The sequence below is a fragment of the Phaseolus vulgaris genome, chromosome 9 (assembly GCF_051622355.1).
Source record: "Phaseolus vulgaris cultivar YP4 chromosome 9, ASM5162235v1, whole genome shotgun sequence".
Lineage (NCBI taxonomy): Eukaryota > Viridiplantae > Streptophyta > Magnoliopsida > Fabales > Fabaceae > Phaseolus > Phaseolus vulgaris.
In genome coordinates, this window is record NC_143506.1 from 12,769,777 (window position 1) to 12,789,811 (window position 20,035).

The window sequence follows — 20,035 nt, forward strand, 5'->3', positions numbered from 1 at the left end:
TAAACATGTAAGAAACAGTTTACATATTTTCCCAAATTATACTTTTGTTTATCCTCTCACCGTTCCATTAATTTCCTTTTTAAATCAAATTTAAATAAATTCATATTAAAAACAATTTTTATTATTTTAAAATAAAATGAAATAAAAGCACGTATTGTGGACAAAAGTTTACATTATCAACTAATTATAAATCATTTTATATATTATTTTTTATATATTAACCCTTGTTGAGGGTTAACTATACATTGTCATTGTAATTAATTCTTTAAAAAATTACAAATATTATAGAATACAAAATATATGAAATAATAAAAAATAGCATCCCATATATAACCAACAAAAATTTTAAAAATATATATTCAAATAACACATTCTTAGTTTATAAAAAATCTCAAATATATGAATATGTGATTAGCCATATGTTTAACCCCTATAATTCAAAGGGAAAATATGTCTTATATGAATTATTTAGTTACACAATTTAATATTATATTTTATATTCTTTAAATGAATCACACTAATATAACAATATTTTATTTTATTTTAATTTAAAATAATCGATATGAAGAGAACATTTAACATTATTTAAATTTTAAGATGACAAAATAATTATAATATTAGTCCTTTAAAAACAAAAATAACACTAAACCTAATCATTTACTTTATATAATATGTTTTATCTTTTGATATATTTTACTTTTATATTAAAAATACTTTTTTTTTCTTTAAAATTTATAGTCTGTGAGATCGAGTGCCTTTTGTTTAAAATTGTTATTTTAAATATGACTGGTGATATTTTTACACCACACCACTAAATACATTTATTTGATATTATTAAAAGATAAAAACATTTATTTATTTTTAATTTTAAATAATAATATATATTATTATATTATTAAAGCTGGTTGTTAGATGAAAGTATTCTTTTTATTTGAACTATATTTAAACCAGTAGAAACACATTTTTCTTCTTTTATTTAATTTTTACGAAAATAGAAATGTAATATACATATATAAATAATTTTGGATGAGTCAAATTAAAAAACAAAAGATGAAATGAAGAAAGTGATTAAAAATTAATATTATTTTATTTTATGCGTGAGATTTGTGATAAAAATGTATGAGGTTATGCTCTCTTTATTGTCTTAAAGTAGGAAACTAAGAAAAAAGTGGAGAACCATAAAAACTGTAAATTAATATTATTTTAAAAAATAATAATAATTTATATGAAATGATTAAATATTCAATTGTATTAATAAAATGAGATGTATTAAATAAAATTAGAATCGGAAAAAAAAATTATATAAAAAAAAATAGTTATAATGGGATTACCTTTATAAATAGATAGGTATAAACATTATAAAATTTGCATCTGAATGCAAAAAAAACAATATTAAGAAAAGCCCCGTTTGCTTTAGGGTGAAGAAAATTAAGCATTTACTCTATGTGAAAAACTTAAATACCAATGCAAACACGAAAATCGGAAAAAAAAAATTCAATCAAAACTTTTTCGATGGGAAAAAAATTGTAATTAACTAAATAAATATATATTTACTTCATTAATTAATTATAATTTGCTTTCTTATCCTTTTTATTTTACACTCAAACTATTATTATTTTTATTTTAAATAAAATTATAATTTAAATATAAAAATATAATTAAAATTGTAAAAAAAATATTATTATAAAATAGCATAATTAATCATATCATATCTAATAAATTATAAATATAAATAATAATAAAAATAAATATATATTTTTAATGATATAGAAATAAATTTATATAATAATTATATTAATTAAAAAAAGTAAAGATAAAAATAATAATGTTATTTAATGTAAAAATAAATTTGTATCAAATATTTTTAGTTAAAAACATTTCAATTAAAAATAATTATAATTTATAAATAAATAAATCAAATTAATATTTTAATAATTTTTATATATTAGGATAAATTTGTAAACTTACATTTTTATCAGTTAAAAAAAAATATAGTTTCAATCACATCATTCACAAACTTTCAGAAATTTTTCATATATTTTTTACTATATTTACCTTAATCTAAACACTCTACTTTCTATACATTTCATTCAAATTATCTCAAATTCACTCACTCATTTCCACCCTCATCCAAACAATTAAACTGTAAGTTTAAAATTTAAAATTTAGAGTTTATATTTCATTTCACCGATATTCATATAATGACTTATAAAAATAACAAACTTCTTTCATTATTTGATGTTACACTGAGTTGTCTAAGAATTAAGACATCTGAGAAAATATAAGAATCCTTATTGCTTACGACTTGCAACAATTTCAACAAAAAATATTTAATAGGAGAAAGATGCATTGTTTGACGATGATTGTGGAAAATATGTAAGCGACCAGTAGCGAAAATGAGAGAAGACAGACTAAGGAGATGCAAGTTGATTGGGGAGAAATGGAAAGAGTTTGTGACGTTATATTTAGAAGGGTGTTAGATATATTAATATTCTCAATACTCAATAATAAAAACATATACCTCTCATTTTAATAAATTAATATTTTAATTTAAAAATATTATTATATTACCATCAAAAATATCAAAGATATGTTTTTTTTTTAATTATTTACAGTGTTAACAAAAAATTTCTCTAGTTAAAAAACAAAGTATTGTGACTTTGAAGACAATTATAATTTGATTTTTATGCGTGACTCAACCATTAACTAATATAAAAATTATTTTCAAATTTATAAACTATGAAGGAAAAATATTAATGTGACTTAAGAGGTTAAGACCATGATATGTGCGTGGAATCTAACCCACCACAATACTTTTTTAAGGACAATACCATTCTCCAAAACAAAACAAGTAATACATTATGGGTAATAACTGAAGCCAAAAGCTTTATTTTAAAAATATTAATATTATTGGTGGGAACACAAGAAAAAATCTCACATCCTATATAAAATTATTCTTTTTTTATTTTCACAAAATTTTATGCTAACATTATAAAAAAGTTGTGTTGTATTCACTACAGTTATTGAAATAGACCAAGATACAAGTCTATCAAAGTTAATTTGTAATCAACTATATTTGTATTATTTGATAAAATTATAGCATAATATTTTACAAACAAAATTGCAATTTTTTTATTGGATTCAATTGTCATTAAAGATTCTTATAATTATTTTTATTTTTATATTTTTTTTCATTCTCATATCTTCAATAAATTATAATTATAATATGATTCAAATAATTTGTGATGAAAACAACTAGTTCATTATAGAAAAATTAACTTTGATGGGAAACAACATAAATTGTCATTTTTTTAAAAACCTATGCAAAAATATTCCCATTAACCTACATTAGAATCACTTTTTTTTAACCAGTGTAAAATTTGACTCATTCACGTAAAAATAATAGTGATATATACTTTCCATAAAACCAATATTCCTTATTTTTCTTTCTATTTCTTTTATTACATATCATATGTATTCCACTCACACTCATCTATATTCTTAATCGCATACTAGAATTGAATGAGATTAAATTAAATTTGTATATGAATATGTTTTTTCAAAGCAATAAACAAATAAAACATCCTAAGACTCGCTCATTCACATATAAAATAAAATAAAACAAAACACAATTTACTTTTCCATATCAGTTTGTTTTAACGTCCGTTTGAAGATTTCTGACGGACGTAGGGCTCCATACGAACATTTGTTGCCAAATCTCCATGAAAACTCTAACAATGACTGAATGGTAACTCCGCGAGTTCAACGCCAAGAAACACTGCAAAAGCTGTTCCAGGTCTTCCGCCTCAGACATCTCCATCTCCGTTATCATCTCCATCATCGATTTTTTAAAGTCTTGGTAAGGATCCTTCGACTTCTTCACCACCGCAAAGCTCTCCCTCACCTTCCCCTCAACACTGCTCCGCGTCACCGTCGTCGACATCTTCTTCACTTTCTCCCTCGTTTCCGCTCCTCCCCGATTCTCCAAAGAGCTCCGAAACCTCACGCTCTGAACCTTCTTCACGCTGCTCGTCTTCCTTCCATGCCGACTGCTTCTCAAATCTCTCACCTCGTCCTGACAAATCTCGTCGGAGAAACTCGTCAAGCAAGAAATCAGAGTCGCGCTTTCCTCCTCCTCGATGTTGTCGATTAGAAAATCGCTTCGCCTCGACGGAACGCTCGACGTGCCTTTCCCGCGTCTGGATTTGACTTTCGTGGGGTCCTTGTCACGGCACATTTTGCACCCTTGAGCAATGGACGACGCTATCTTGGACGGTGAAGGAGAAGGAAGGTTGGGATAACCGGTGTCACGTGCGTTGTGGTTAACGGGAGAGAGACGGTATATGGCGGGAACGGGGTTTCCTGGGAAAGAAGAAAGGTCTTTTGAGCGACATATTTGAAACGAAGGGACACTGAATTTGAGTTTGAATCGTTTGGCCATGGTGTGGTAATAGTCGGAAACTAGAGAAAAGATGGCACGTATTAAACACTTTAGGGTTAAGAATATATTTATAATAAAGAGGAATAAAATAGAATAAGAATGGCCGGCATTTGTGTTAAGTATTAGGGAGAAAGGAAAGTTTGATTGTGTGAGAATATTATGACTGAATCCAAGTGAGAGTGTGGTTCCGTTCGTACTGGAAATGGCCGTAGAGTTGGAAAGCTGTTCGAAAATGACAGTGAGTTAGGGACCAGTTACGTAATGAAGACACGCACATAATTGCAAGAACCTCACGTTCGCAGAAGAAAGGGGTTAGCACCATGCTATAGATTAAACACTTAATGTCGACAATTGAAAACTAAGTATGCAAAAAGTTATGCGAAAGGTGTTGGTACCTGGACTAATCAACGCCGAACACCCACTGAATTTAACATTTTAAATGAATCCAGGTTTAATCAACTTTTCCGTTCATTTTTTATTTATTTTGTATTATGGAAAAGGTAAAAAAATAAATAGTCTTTTTTTTTATCAGGAAAACGAATTTATATATATGTCTAAGCCAGTTATGTAAAAGCTTTCTTCATTAATTAAAATTAGAGAATATAGTTGCTTTGACTCATGAATGCATGGTAGAATTTAATTATTTGCTTTCTTTTCTTTGTATAAATATTTATGCTATAATTTTATCTAAATGTGACTTAATTGTCCGCAAATCCTTGTTTTCCTCCAATGTTGATGGAAAGCAATGTGTTGACGAGTTCAACACAGCATATCCCAAAAAGAATGATCCATCTTTTTCAACTTTTCTGAAAAAGTTAAACCCCACCTACGTTTTTAGACGCACTGGGGTGATCGCCTTTTTTTTTCTAATTTAATCATTTTTCACATTATTTAATTATAAATTGTTGAAAGTAAGTGATCAATTGTAAAATACTCTCTTAGGTTTAAATCATTAGAAGTTTTAGAATAAGTGAGTGAAAAGTATTAAGAGTTAGTAATAATGGTCTCTAAAATAATATTTATTGACTTTTTAACCTATAAATTATTTCAGTAAGCACTTACCTTTATCATATGGTAAACCGATTTTAATAAAGACATAATAAAAGGGTTAATTTTCAAATTAAGGTTGATAAATGGAGTTCATGATTTTCCACAATGTGGTAGTACAATTTGGTAAGCACAGCTCCAAACACAGATGCAGATGGGACAACAGAGACTTGGTAACGAGATACGTGGGACGTATCACAGTTCTTAAGTGCACAAATGGACAACCATTTCCAAACAACATTAAACTTTCATGCCTTTCTACACTCTTGCCTATTTTGACTCAGCCCACACACCTGTTTTTGCGTCACCACACACGTTATGTTTTTGGTTTATTTTTTAAAAACATATAGATAGAAATGCTCTTGATAAATTATATTCTGACATTAACATATTTTTTAAAACTAGCAATTGAAAAAAATAAATAAAAAATATTTATCGTGATATCCTCTCACACCCAACTGCCACTCACTTCCAAACAAGCGCAAACAATCCACCTGACGTAGCCTTCGGCGTTTGCACTGCATGTTCTTGTCCACATCTTGTATTTTGAATATTTCTTATACACTTTTTCTTTTATCAATTAATACAAATCAACAATAATATGGTATACTTTGCTTCATTTTAAACTTCACATCCACTTCACCTCCTCATAAATTAATTATGTGCTGCTTATACGTGATATTTTTTTTAGTGTAATGGTCAAGTCTGATATTGCATAAATCATAATAGAATAGTTTTCAGTTTTTTGGCTTACGTCCAAAACGAGGAAGATATAGTGTTATGAGTCAGGTTTGATAATGTGTAAACGCATCTTCTATCGATATTCATATTCAATACCGTATTACAACAAATCAATGAATCTTCAATAATTAGTCTTTTTTATCGAATCAACCCATATCAAGACTTGATACATAAAGAAGAGAACAAAGACTTTCCGTACATATAAGATAACACATAAGAAAGAAAAACGTATTACATACTAGCTAAAAATACACTTATTTTTTACTACTCTAAATGTTCTAGATGTAATGTAGTTCAAACTCTTGTCTAAAATAGGTTTTTTTTTATCAACAACTAAATAATAAAATAATAAAATAATAGAGGATATTTTAGATATCTCAATCCTATTACACAAGAATACGTTATCATAATCTCTAAAATAAAAAATATAAAACTATCAAAACTTAAACTTCAGTCATCACAAAATCCGTGCTTACATCCCTTCTGCGAGAGCTTTTCAACCACGACCAAGGTCTTCAACCAAAAACCCTGCATTCCAGTACCAAATCAAAGATTCAAGTCATAAATGATAACATTCCATATGTTTAATCCAATGTTTTCCACCCAGCTAATAAAAATAACAGAGAGGATTTTATTTCCTTTCACAAGGTTATTAAGATCCATTTCTTTTATTGTTATTCTACCTACTATCTTCAATATACTTAAATTTAGAGTATACATGTCAGTGGTTGGGGTTAAATCTAGTACTTCAATGCTTAATGATGTCGTCAGATGAGAATTATATTTAAAATTAAAAGACATTATTAACGTATTTATTTGCCAAAAATACAACTAAATATATCTTTTCTTCTAGATTTACTTAAAAACCTATAAATACACAATAAATGCAGTAGATATTGAATTCTTTTATACTAATTATTATTATTGATTTTAGCAGTCTTTTCTATGAAAACCTTTATTCGATACTCAAAAAATTCAAGAACCTTGGGAGTCCAGTAGCTCGAAAAGAAAACATTGTTCTTTTCACAACCTTCTGATGAAAACATTTGGTTATGACGTAGTATGATATTGGCTGATAAAAGAAATAAAAAAATGACGTGGTGTGATCATGGGATTCCCCAACAAAAGAACTGTCAACGTTAATTTTGTTCTTGAAGAGCCAATGAAAATCCATTGCTGGAATTGAATGCTTGAGCCCCGATCTTCACACAAAGCTACATATTATCACAGTCTTTTCCCATCATACATGTACAAGATAGTATAGAAAAAAGTATAAGGAACTCTTTTTTTTATCTTAGTTATTACTTTAGTTGAGTTAAAGGAGAGAAAAATAATATAAATAATAAATAGTAAAATAAATGTGAATTTGAGGAAAATAAAGTTTAAACATATATATTTTAATTCATATATATATATATATATATATATATATAAAGGGTAGATAAAAAACTACAATTATGTTAACATCATTACTACCATAATGCTTATTATTGAATCATTTTCTAGTACTGTACTAGTTGTGATAAATGATCCTCTTTTTTTCCTTCCAATTTTATTTTTCTTAAACTTAAAAAAAAACATATTTTATAGGCTTAACAACGTTATAACCCATAAATGGAGATAATAAGAAATGGATGCAAAGCAAGCATTACATTTTTTAACTAAGAAAATAGATGATATTGAAGTATTCACGTGAGGTTTGGTCATCAATTACGTTTAAAGTAGGAGATGCAAGTTTTTTTTACTTGTGGTTGGACCCTTTGATTTGTATACAATGAATAAGAAAGTTGAGGTAAGATTGTGGCAGAGGGAAAGAATCTGGGTGGTGCTATACAAACAAGAGGTACATGAGAGGGTTAAGGGCAAAGTAAATTTGTCTCATCTAACTGGTTGTGTTTAAGGGACCACTGCTGGGGAAGGTATGTTTTGTTTTGCAGGTTTGAAGCCAGGCCTTGCAGCTGCTGTATGGCGATTAAGGAGAGCATTGCAGAGGGATTTAAAGGCAGCGGATAAAGAATGACAGCAGAGGAAAAGTAAAGGGAATGAACATGGGGTTTAAGAAGAAACTGCAGAATTCAGAATGGTAGAGGGATTGGGCTTGGGGAGTCCTAGGCTTGGTTGATCAATGAAAAAGGTGAATAGCAAGTAAGAAAAATGTACCGGCATAACCGACGGATATGCTCTTGTGTTCGGTCTCCCTTACCGACCTGACCGAAACATCCATGATCTGACTCACCGACACATATAACCATTAATGTTCAAACCAAAGTTAGTGAAACTAAATCATCATTAAGAATTAGATAATGCAACAATAGAATCCATTCCACTAATAGATACAATGAGGTAAGCCCATTAAAATAATATAAATAACACACATTCCAAAGAACAAGTTACGTCATTATTACTGTACACCTATCTGAGTACCAAACACTCTTTATTGACTTGAGCGTCGGAGTGCCTTGTGCAATACTTCCACCATTTGACATCCACCCAAGACCAAGAACCGAAAAAGTAACACAAAGATGAGAAAGATCCCAGTGAAACTCTAGCAACCTGTTCAAAAGAAAGAGAAAGACGAAAACTTTAATAGTTTTTAGGTCTCATCTCCCTAACAGAAAAATAAAATAAAAAAATAAGGAGGTAGAGGGTGCAGGCATTATACACAAGACAATTCACCTCAGTGGGCACAAAAGAAGCTTGTTGCTATGCTCAAGCTTGAATGACAGCACCCAGTGTGATATCCTGTGCTGCATAATTTGGATTTGCTAAATCTGTGCTGCATATTCTGCATAATTTAAGCTGCATAATCTGGATTTTTTTGCATATGCTATAAGCCTGATCTTGGCATAGTGCATGGCTCGGGTGTCTCTGAACTCTTGAATTAATGTGCATAGGGAGATGATAATGTGCAGGAAGAAACAGTCCAGCGGATTGACCTTGCTCAGAACGATGGACGAACAAACGAGCCCAACTCGTCATTTTGTCCAAAAAAGAAAAGAGAATTTAGAAAATATTACTAAAACCAAGGTAATATTTATTAATGTCATTCTAACACATGATATTCTAGATTCCTCCACATGCTCTACGCAATGTTTCAGATTACTCCATATAAATGTTACGCGCAATATATATTTCAGATTATATTTGTATTAATATTTTATTATACACTTTTAATTATATTTAAGTTCTATTTTAAAAAAATTATTTGAATTTATATTTTAAAATTTTATTTTTAATTAATTTAATTTAAAATTAAAAAAAAACTACAACTATCTATATATACCGATATCCATTAATTAAGTAACATAAGAGATAATAAGACAATTTTTTTTAAAAATAAAACAAATAATGAATATGAGGTACTCATATTCCTCCCAATACAAATCACAATCATTTATACTCTGTTACTATTTATTGTTATCCATTATTTGTCATTGATGTTTTTTTAAACCTCAACAACCTTTTTATTTATGGTTATAAATTTATTATTACTACAAATTAGCACCACCATTATTCATATTTGCTATTTTCTTTTTCATCATGATCATTAATTTATTGCCATTAATGGTTATGCTATAATTAACTGACTCCAGGGGTGACTCTCATCACCATTTTTGCCAAACAAGTTGGAATTAAGAAACAGGAGAGCAGCACTTAGTAGTTAAATTTAAAATTTATAAAGTGGATATACAATTTGAACCCTTACATATTTTTGAACCCTAAATTCAAAACATTAAAAATCAATTTGAACCCTTACATATTATTTTGAATTTAAAACATTGTTTTAATCCTGAAATGTATTAGAAAATTGTAGTACTTATCATATTATGTTTCAGAATATACAAATAAATAGAGAAATAGTGTAAAGAAAGAAGACAGATCCTTTTTTGGTGTATGCTAAATTTGCGTAGAGAAGAAGGAAGAAGAGAAGAACAAGAAAAGAGAGGTAGAGATTGGCACCGTAGCTAACCCTACGGGCATGGAACGGCGTAGGACAGAAAACGGAAGATCTGGTCCTGTGTTGCGTTTTGGTTCTCCTTTGACATTTCAGTAGGGCACAAACAAAGGCTTCCCAGGCACAGGGGTTACCCTCTACCCAGAAAGAGGAAGGGTGCTCTTAAAATTAAGGATTCCTATCCCTCTTTCTTGATATCATGAGGAAGTTGTGTCCTAATCTTGACAAGGAAGATGGGTTGGAGACGATCCTTGAGGTGCCAATTCCTGATGAGATGTTGAGCAGCATGGGCACCACCGGCTTCAATCGGTGGCAGAACCTCCGAACTCTGATGAATACTCAATTTGCTGATAAGTCATCATTGAACAATGAATTCTTGGTGCTGCTCAAGCTTGTGGGTGCTCCCGTTATCCCTGTTCAGCTTTCATCAGACCATGCTTTGACTCGCCCCCTCAAAGATTGTTCCATTGTAAGACCTAATTACCAATTATCTATTCAATTTCCCACTCCTATTATCTCATTAGACACCAATTATCATATGCAGAATATCGTGAGTACAACTTTTTTTTAACTCATACACAAACATTTTTTTAATGAATATAATAAATAAGAAAGATACCCAATCCTATTAAAAAATTATGAACATTAGAAAATCAAAAGCCAATAAAAACTTGCAAACAGTCACCCCCACAAAAACTCCATCCTCGCCACAAAACCATATTATATAATGTGACATTTTGCATTACCTTGTCCAATAATTAATTTTTCAGTTTTTTTCTTCAAGATGGTACCATTCTACTTTAAATTTATACAACATGATAGATTTTGTTTTTTTTTTTTTTTTTTTTATATCAATGTAGGTAAAATTTACACTGTGTTTAGAAGTAAAGCTTGAAAATGAAAAAGTCTAGCTTTTTACCCCAGTTTTAATGTGATTTTTTTTTTCTTTTTTAAATTGTGTTTGGTAACATGATTTTCAAAACATGTTTTAGGATTTTTTTTTAAATGTGTTCATAAGCATGTTTTTTTATAAAAAATTCTTAAGGATCACATTTTTAGTTTTTCAAATTTTAATTTTATTTTATTCTTTTAGAATTGTGCACATTTCTGGGTGTGTTTTTTTTTAATTTTATTTATTTGATTTTTTTAAAAGGACTTGAATATAATGTTGCATTTATTTATTTCATAATAACATTTTTATAATTTTAGATTATTTTGTTAATTATTGAAAATGATTATGTTAATTGAATGCAATTTAGAAATATTAATGAATAATACTAAATTCAAGTATTCATGGTAATGAGATAAATTCAAAAAATTAGGGAACAAATATTACTAAAAATGATTTATCCTTTTCATTATAAATACGAGTAGTATTTGAACTTCTTGAGTGTTTACGACAGATTTAAAAGTTAAGAATTAAATTTAATATAACTAAATCAATAATCTTCATCTCGAATTGAATAAACTAAATTTTGCAAGTCTGAGTAAATTTTAGTAGTTGTGAGTGACAAGAGGAACATAAGACAATGATTTGAGGATAAGATACTCGAACGGTTTAAAACTCCTTATGATCACATTATTGATAATTTAATTTAACTGTGTACGACATTATTATTGACCAAGTTGGATAGTCGTTATCTCTTAAACATTAAACTTGTAATTTTGTCTATTCTACCATTGAACATGACACATGATTAATCTTTGTTTTTCTTGGATATTGATGTCTACTCACAATATGCACTTTATCTTGATCCATCTTTCATCAAATTGAGATTTTGTTCTTTCAAATGTTGTCTTAACAAGAGCATAATGGGTAAGTCCTTTCAAAACAAAGTTTGTGCATTCTTGCATCCATCATATATTTGAGTTTACTTCTCTAATAGTATTTGATCTATCCATGAAATGGTTTGCCAAAATGTTGATCTCCTAGTTGAGTTAGCTTGAATAGTAGATTGTTTCATTTCATAACTTTAAATACTATAGTAAATGACACATTGACTCTAAAGAGTCTTTCCTATGTATAAGTTTGGTTAATATGTGATTTATTGGCGCAACAATTAAAAGAACCAAACAACAAACTTATTTTATCTCACATTCAACATTTGCAAATGTTAGAAACAATATGTTTGGATTTCCATCATGGACAATTGCAATTAATAAAGTGGAATGATATTTTTCAGTTAAAAAAAGATGTTATGAACTTGAACAACTAGGTTACAATAATTTAATCATTAATTTATTACTTAAAAGACCATAACACACATTCCAAGATATATCATAAATTGTCTTGTACACCGTCCATAAGATAAATGAGAAGCAATATATTGTATAATAGTTCGAGCAATACTTTCTTGTATAACTTGCAATCATCATGTATGAGTCTTTTAGTTACCAAACTTCATGATCGAAATTTTTTGGTTTAGAAATTCATATTTTCTTTATAATTGAGTAAATTGTCCGTATACAAAATAAAAAATATTATTGATAATATTTGTGTCCCCATTTTATTGAATTTAGTTTATTAGAATAAAGACTTAAATTATTACAATCATTTTAAATTTTTTCCAAATTACATTCCTCTAACATAATTAATTAGCCAAATAATCTAAAATTATAAAAATATTGTTATGAAATAAATAAAAATAAAAACTACAATATCACATTCAATAAATTTTCATAAAAAAATTAAAGTAAATAAAATTAAAAAACACACCCAAGTACAAAACAAAATTCCCCCAAATAAACAAAAGAATATTGTTAAAAGTCATGATTTTAGAAGAAAAAAAAAACAAAATGTGCACAATTCTAAAGAAATAAAATACAAAAGTGTTCCTAAACATAATTTAAAAAAACTATAAAACATACTTTTAAGCACCACCTCTTAAAAGAAATTCTAGAAAGACATAAAACGTTTACTTAGAATTGCATGATTGATGTAAATAAACCTAATTTGTGATGCATATTGGTTTATATAATAACAAATGAGACGGGGATGCATGCATTGATGATGGATGCAGAAAGATTCGAATGCTAAGTACATAGTTCAGCAGTACGTGGCAGCGACGGGAGGAGTGAGTGCATTGAATTCACTGGAAAGTATGTATGCAATTGGACGAGTGAGAATATGTGGATCGGAAATGCGTCAAGGTGAGTTTGATGAGGAAGCTGAAGCAAGAGGAAAACCTGAAGTGGGAGGCTTTGTGTTATGGCAGAAGAACCCAGATTTGTGGTGCTTGGAATTGGTTGTTTCCGGTTACAAGGTCAGTGCAGGATGCGACGGTAAGATAGCTTGGAACCACACTTCTTCTCAACCCTTTCATCCAAACAAAGGCCCTCCCAGACCACTTCGCCGCTTCTTTCAGGTAATAGAAACCACGCTTTCATCCAAACCACGCTTTTTTTTTTTCATGGGAGCAGACTCATCACGTGTTGTTATGATCAGGGACTGGACCCAAGGTGCACGGCAAACTTGTTCCAAGAGGCAGAATGTGTGGGAGAGAACATCATCAACAACGAGGTTTGTTTCATGCTGAAGTTGCACACGGCTCAACAAGTTCTTCAAGTGCAGAGCACGTCCAACACTGAGATTGTGATGCACACGATAGTGGGCTACTTTAGCCAACGCACGGGGCTGCTCGTGAAATTCGAGGACACCAAGTTGGTGAAAATGAAGACCATGAAAGGCAAAGAGTACGTCTTCTGGGAAACTAACATCCAGTCATTGATCGAAGATTATAGATACATCGATGGCATTAACATAGCGCACGGTGGGACCACCATTGCCACGCTTAATAGGTACGGTGCAGAGCAAAATCACAAACGTATGATCGAGGAAACGTGGACGATTGAAGAGGTTGACTTTAATATTGTTGGGTTGTCCATGAATAGCTTTCTCGCTCCCTCTGATGGAGAGAAAGAACAACACGAAGGTACAGAGGGAATGGGATAGGATTTTGCTTCGGTTATCGTCGTTATCTCTGCTCCATCAACTCAACTAGGAACTGTAAATACTGCAACATATGTAGACAAACATATGGCGGAATGGGTATCCTGCACTTGAAAGTAATTCAATCCTTTTTTAACTGGGATCTTTTGGGTGACAGATAGATGCATATTGTTTGGAAAATGTTCAGTTGGATTCACAGTTTTTGTTTATAAATTGTTATTTGATTACTCTATTGAGGGTTTATATTCGATCAAAGAACGAACTAATGATTTATTCAGATGAAAAAGACAAAGTTTATAAACAGCTATGGAAAATAGCAATTATAATAGTATAATCTCAATCTGCATATCTAAAACTTTATTTAAGAGAACGTTCAGACCAATGAGAAATGACAGCGAAAATCATTCGTAAGTCTATTAAGAAAATCTTATAAAAAAAATTATCTTTGAATTAGAGTCTAGAATTTTAACCTAGATGCATATCTTTGGAAAACTAAATCATTGCAATGCTAGAGTGCTCATGGGTGATTGTCAGATTGTCTAAGTTTACATATTAATTCTGGAAACTGGCATCTTTGTTGTCACTTTTTTTGTCATATTCATTATAGTTCCTTTATATATGTGTCTATGATTTGAACATTTGCTACTTCTGAGCAGTAACATCAATGCTTTGAGGTATATGCTTCTAGTTTTTACCGGATAGTTATTGTATGGCTGTGGTGTTAAGGTCACTATTCAGTGATTCTAGTAATTGGTGATGAAGTTTGCATGTTCTTTTGTTTCTAGAGTTTGCATGTTCCCCAGTTTTCACAACAAACTGGGGAAAGTCCTTGTAATCCGACTATCTTGTATATATTCATTTCTAGTTTGAACCGCGTAAACTTGAAAAACAATATAGAACTTGACATTTAATTGTTTATCTTTGTCTATTATAACGTGTAAGATTTTATCCTATGAAATATTTTCATTGGGCTAATTAAAGGCATGGTACTGCATCACAGAGAAGGAAAAATTAGCTTCCTTTACTTATGTTGGATGGTTAGATTCTCTGACCTGTTTGAACTCTATAAGAACCTAAATTATGCAGCAGGATTAAGGGGTGGGCACATAACATATAGTTGTCTTAGATGTGATCATGTGATAGCTATGCTCACGGTTGCTTTTTTGTGTCCAATGCAGGACAGTGGTGGGTGTTTTCTGTGTCCAAAGCAGGAAATAATACAGGGAGGAGAACCAAACCGTGGACATACCAAGAGACAATTGCAGTTCTAGATTATACTATAATGCTTGCAGTTCAGTTAATGTTTTCTGAAAAAGTTTTATGTGTTCTGCTGTTGTTTGTGGTTTTTTCACCAGTGCATTTTTTTTTCCATATTTACGAGAAAAAAGAAAAAATTACAGTGGGAAATTCTTGGTCAAAGTTGTGTATAGGCAACATCAATTAAATTTGTTAATCTATCTGTTTTTTATTTTTTAATTAAAGTTTTTAATTGGGTTGACAACTTCAGTTTAAATAAAATTGAATACTGAATTGCCAAATTCACTCCATTGAAGTTGTTAATTCGGTTGGCAAATTCAGTTCATTTTTCTAAATAATTTTTTTTTAAATTAATTTTTTTATATAATAATAATTTTTTTAATTAAAACTATTAAAACTAAAAAAAATTAAAACTAAATTTTTGTTTTCACAAGAAACAAAGTTACCCAAAATTAAGTTGGATTAAAAATAGGTTGTGTAATAAATATAAAATATTCAGTATTTTTTAAATAATGTTAAAATTAAAAATACTTTTGTTGTTTTTAAAAAATTGAAATTATGTTCGTGAAGTAACGTTTATCTTGATATAATTATAAATAAATAAGGTAACGTTTAAACAATATTTATAAAATGATAAATAAGTACAATTCATACATGATTATAAAATAAAGAGGTATGAAAAGTTGTCATCTATGTGAAGATGTGACGCATGGTGGTCTTGTTGGTCGATAATATTACATGGAAGACATTGGATTGTAGGCAGATGGGGATCATGGTAGAAGTTGCAAATATTTTAATATCATCTTCTTTTAATGACTTTCTATTCAATAATTTCATTTATTTTTTAATACATTTATTTTACATAAATACATGTATATTATTACTTTTTACATATTATATAATTTATACTTTCATATATTATATAGTCTAAAAATTTATACATAAATCATATCACATTTTTATAAGTGTATTTTTAACTTTAGCAATATTTAAAAAATAGTAAATATTTTTAATTTATCGCACAACTCATTTTTAACCCAATTTATTTAAAATTATTGTAAAAAAATTAATTTTAATTCTTCAACTTTATATACCATTTTCTTAAATAAAATAAAATAAAATTTTGATATTATAATTAAAATAAAAATTTTAACTTTATATTTTTATTTCCAAAAACATTAATTGTCATTTCTTTTAAAAAAAATCAAGTGAACTTTTCAACCAAATTGTCAATTTCAATGGAGTGAAATTGTCAATCTAGTATCCAATTTTATTTAAACTGAAGTTGCCAACCGAGTTAGAAACTTTAATTAAAAAATAAAAAGTAGATAGATTAACAAATTTAATTGATGTTGCCTACACCATTAACAACTTTGACCAAAAATTGTTTATTTTTGTAATTTTGTTTGTTTACGTAAATATGAAAAAAAAAACACCATTTTGGTGAAAAACCCGTTGTTTGTTCTATTACTATTACCTGTGAATGGGATGAATTTGCAGTGATTTTGAATGGTGAGGGGAAAATATACTTGAGACGCTTTTGATGAAGTGGAGCTCCGATGGAATGATATTTTTGCATTGTAACTTTGAGGTGTGTGATTCCAATAAGAATAACAAATTATTTATAAAATAAGAATACCATTTTAATTTGAATTCTATATTATAAATTGAAAAAAATTTGTTTACTTTAGATTTACCTACGGATTTTTGTCGTCCGTATATAATTCATTAATAATTTCAATTTATTTACGGATTTTTGGAAATTCTGTACTAATTTTAGTAATAGGTAACAATTATTCTTCTTGTAGTTATAGGTGTGAAATCGATATTAAAATAATACTTTTTTTTAAAAAACATTTCTAATAAATAACTTTCTCTGGAAATGTTCTTACTTAAATTAATAATAAAGTCATTGTTATGTTTTAAGAGAGTAATCAAGTCATTAATTTTTAAGGGAATAATCAAGCTATATTATAGGAATCAACTTATTATCCATAGAAAGTTTTAACACTTGTTTTCTTTATATTTTTTTTATATAAATATGAATTTTATAAATCATTGTACTTTTATAATAATAATAAAATTAATATCAAAATATTCAACGCGTTAAAAGTCTTAATCATTTAAAGCATTAAGTCTTAGAAAACTTACTTTTTTTTATATAATGTGCAGCATTATTTTTTTAAAAGGTTATTTTATTTTATTTTTATAACACAAAATGTCAAAGTGGGAATAAACTAACACACCAATTGATTCCATGGTTGGCGAATAACACATGATGAATGAACCATTCCTTATTTAATGGAATTATACCTTCCTTCTACCGAATACAATATTATATGGTCAAAATGGTGAAGAAAGAAACTCCTTATGCAACGTGAGTTTTAACGGAATCATATTATTTTATTTAATTGAGTTAAAAATTAATATTTATCTTATTTTTATTTTTATGTTGTGAATGATTTGTTTGTGAATTGCTATAAGCTAGCAAATATAATTTAGTTGGAAAAAGTTTTATAGGTAATGGAAGCGTTACCCACCATTGCCCACTTTGTTTTTGGGCCAAAGCCACTTGAATTCTGACACAAATATAAAGTGAAGCAGTGTATCTTAACCAAAACAAAAAACATGACAAAGAGAGGGAGCCATGATGCTGATTCTGGAAACGGCAACCGTAAGAGGCAGTTCTTATTTTGGGTCTTAGCAGTGGTTATCCTCGTTGGTCTATGGTCCATGTTCGCTGGTTCCGTCACCCTCAAATGGTCCACCACCGACAACGATGATTTCGATTCTACCATTATTCAAGATCTCGACGTCCTCGTACGTACACAACAAAACGCAATTTCTTCCATGTCTCTAGCAGTAAAACTAATTTTACTAACTTTTATATGACGTAAAGTTTTTATTAATTTTTTCTGTTTAATCGAAAAAGTAAAGCGATGAGAATTAGTTGAGATGATGAAGATGTAAAGGTTTTAAAGTGTTGTGATATAATTTGTTTGTGTTTATGGTTTGGTTTTGGTTGAAAAAAAAGGAGGTGGAGGAGAGAGAGAAGGTGGTGAGACAGATGTGGGATTTGTACAGTCACAGTCGTACAAAATCCGTTGGATTACCCAAGTTTTGGTGGGAAGCCTTCGAAGCAGCTTACGAGGAATTGGTGAGTGATGTTGGTGGAGTGCGAGACGGTGCCGTTTCAGAAATTGCCAAGATGTCTCTACTGCGATCTCTTCCTCTTCAATTGCACCAGGTCAGCACGAACTTAAACTTAGGATCGTTTTTCTTCTTTTCTATGTATGTGCCTTTCCTCACTTCGTTTCTATGTATGCCAAATGCCTCAAGATTTTACGAGTCTCCAATTTGTGTTTGGATGAGTTAGTAAAAGTATGTTTTCCTAAACCCTAAACCCTCAATCCATATTTATCAACTAAATTAATATGTAAAATATGTAAACTCGTATATTATGAAATATTTTCGATGTTAGGAGGATGTGTGTTAAAAATTCTATATCAATTTAGTAGATATAAATTTAATTTTATAAGATTGAGTTAAATTTAAAGTTCACATTTTAATTTTAATTTCTCTATGAAATTATGTGATAAGATCAATACACTATAAGAAAAATTGAACATGTATAATTAATCTTTTATCGAACTATTGTTTTTAAATTTTCTTCTCTCTTTATTTATTCATTATTTTACCTCTCAAACTCTTGCATTGGAACCTATCTTAAATCTATAAAAATAGTCACTCAACATGTTATTCAGGTAACTAATATAATGGCACTGAGCATGAAGGTTGTATGGAAAGAAATTTAAGTCTCATGTTAACTAGAAATATAACACAATGATAGTATAGTGCACTTCATATTAGAAGCTGGTTTTTTAAGTTTAAATCACTGTTTTGATTTTTCGGTAGTTAAATACAATGCAACTGACTCAATTACTAAGAGAAAAATGTATGTTTTTACTTTTCATGATTGGCATGTGCAGAGCATGACGGAGTCAAGAAAAATGAAGCAAGGAGAGAGTAGGGCAGTGACAAATAACTAGAATCCTTTACTCTGATTGTATGCAATGCAACGACCATTATACTTTTGGACTAGTCTCACGAAGCCAGTGCATAGGAGTAGCAAGTATTAATGCAATGATCAATTTAGTCAACTTAGTTTCTAAGTGATTAACATTTATTACAGTGTCACATACTTGCTTATCTTTAGTTGTTATTTAATCTATTTCCTTAACTTTGGTTGTTGTTAACTTATTTTGCAGCTCTGCTTTTGTTTTCCATTTTTAAGTTTCATGTATATTTGTTATCCTTGGGTCTTCAGAGCTATCTTGCGTTTTGTTTGGATTACAAATTTGATCTCTACGTTTAGGGATTAAAATGAACAAAAAAATGAATGAAACTTAAAAAAAAAACTTGTATAATTTTTTTCTTGATTTCAGAAACTAACATAACAATGAGGTAAAGAGCATCCATCCCTTGATTTAAAGTGTGGTAAGTTGTGTGATGTATTATTGGTGATCACAAAACAACAATATTATAATGCCAAAGCAGTGGGGTTAGTGGCTTAGAGAAATGAAATCATGGATTTAGCCTCTAGTTTCCTACAAAGTGAAGTACGAATGTGGTTCTGCAATCATGG

General features: G+C 29.3%; 3 protein-coding genes across 3 annotated transcripts; 2 read left to right on the forward strand and 1 right to left on the reverse strand.

Annotated features, from left to right (window-relative positions):
- Positions 1 to 3,547: 3,547 nt before the first annotated feature.
- Positions 3,548 to 4,591, reverse strand: LOC137821453 (uncharacterized). Its single transcript, XM_068626059.2, has one exon. The coding sequence runs from the start codon at positions 4,439 to 4,441 to the stop codon at positions 3,647 to 3,649; it is 795 nt and encodes a 264-aa protein (XP_068482160.1). The 5' UTR covers positions 4,442 to 4,591; the 3' UTR covers positions 3,548 to 3,646.
- A 5,301-nt stretch (positions 4,592 to 9,892) lies between these two features.
- LOC137821654 (uncharacterized) lies at positions 9,893 to 14,459 on the forward strand. Its single transcript, XM_068626354.2, has 3 exons — positions 9,893 to 10,653; positions 13,205 to 13,549; positions 13,630 to 14,459. Exons 1-3 carry the CDS (start codon positions 10,384 to 10,386, stop codon positions 14,134 to 14,136), a joined length of 1,122 nt encoding a protein of 373 aa, XP_068482455.1. The 5' UTR covers positions 9,893 to 10,383; the 3' UTR covers positions 14,137 to 14,459.
- Positions 14,460 to 17,847: 3,388 nt separating this feature from the next.
- Positions 17,848 to 19,646, forward strand: LOC137822630 (uncharacterized). Its single transcript, XM_068627550.2, has 3 exons — positions 17,848 to 18,210; positions 18,425 to 18,637; positions 19,380 to 19,646. The coding sequence occupies exons 1-3, from the start codon at positions 18,019 to 18,021 to the stop codon at positions 19,437 to 19,439; spliced, it is 465 nt and encodes a 154-aa protein (XP_068483651.2). The 5' UTR covers positions 17,848 to 18,018; the 3' UTR covers positions 19,440 to 19,646.
- The last annotated feature ends 389 nt before the right edge of the window (positions 19,647 to 20,035 follow it).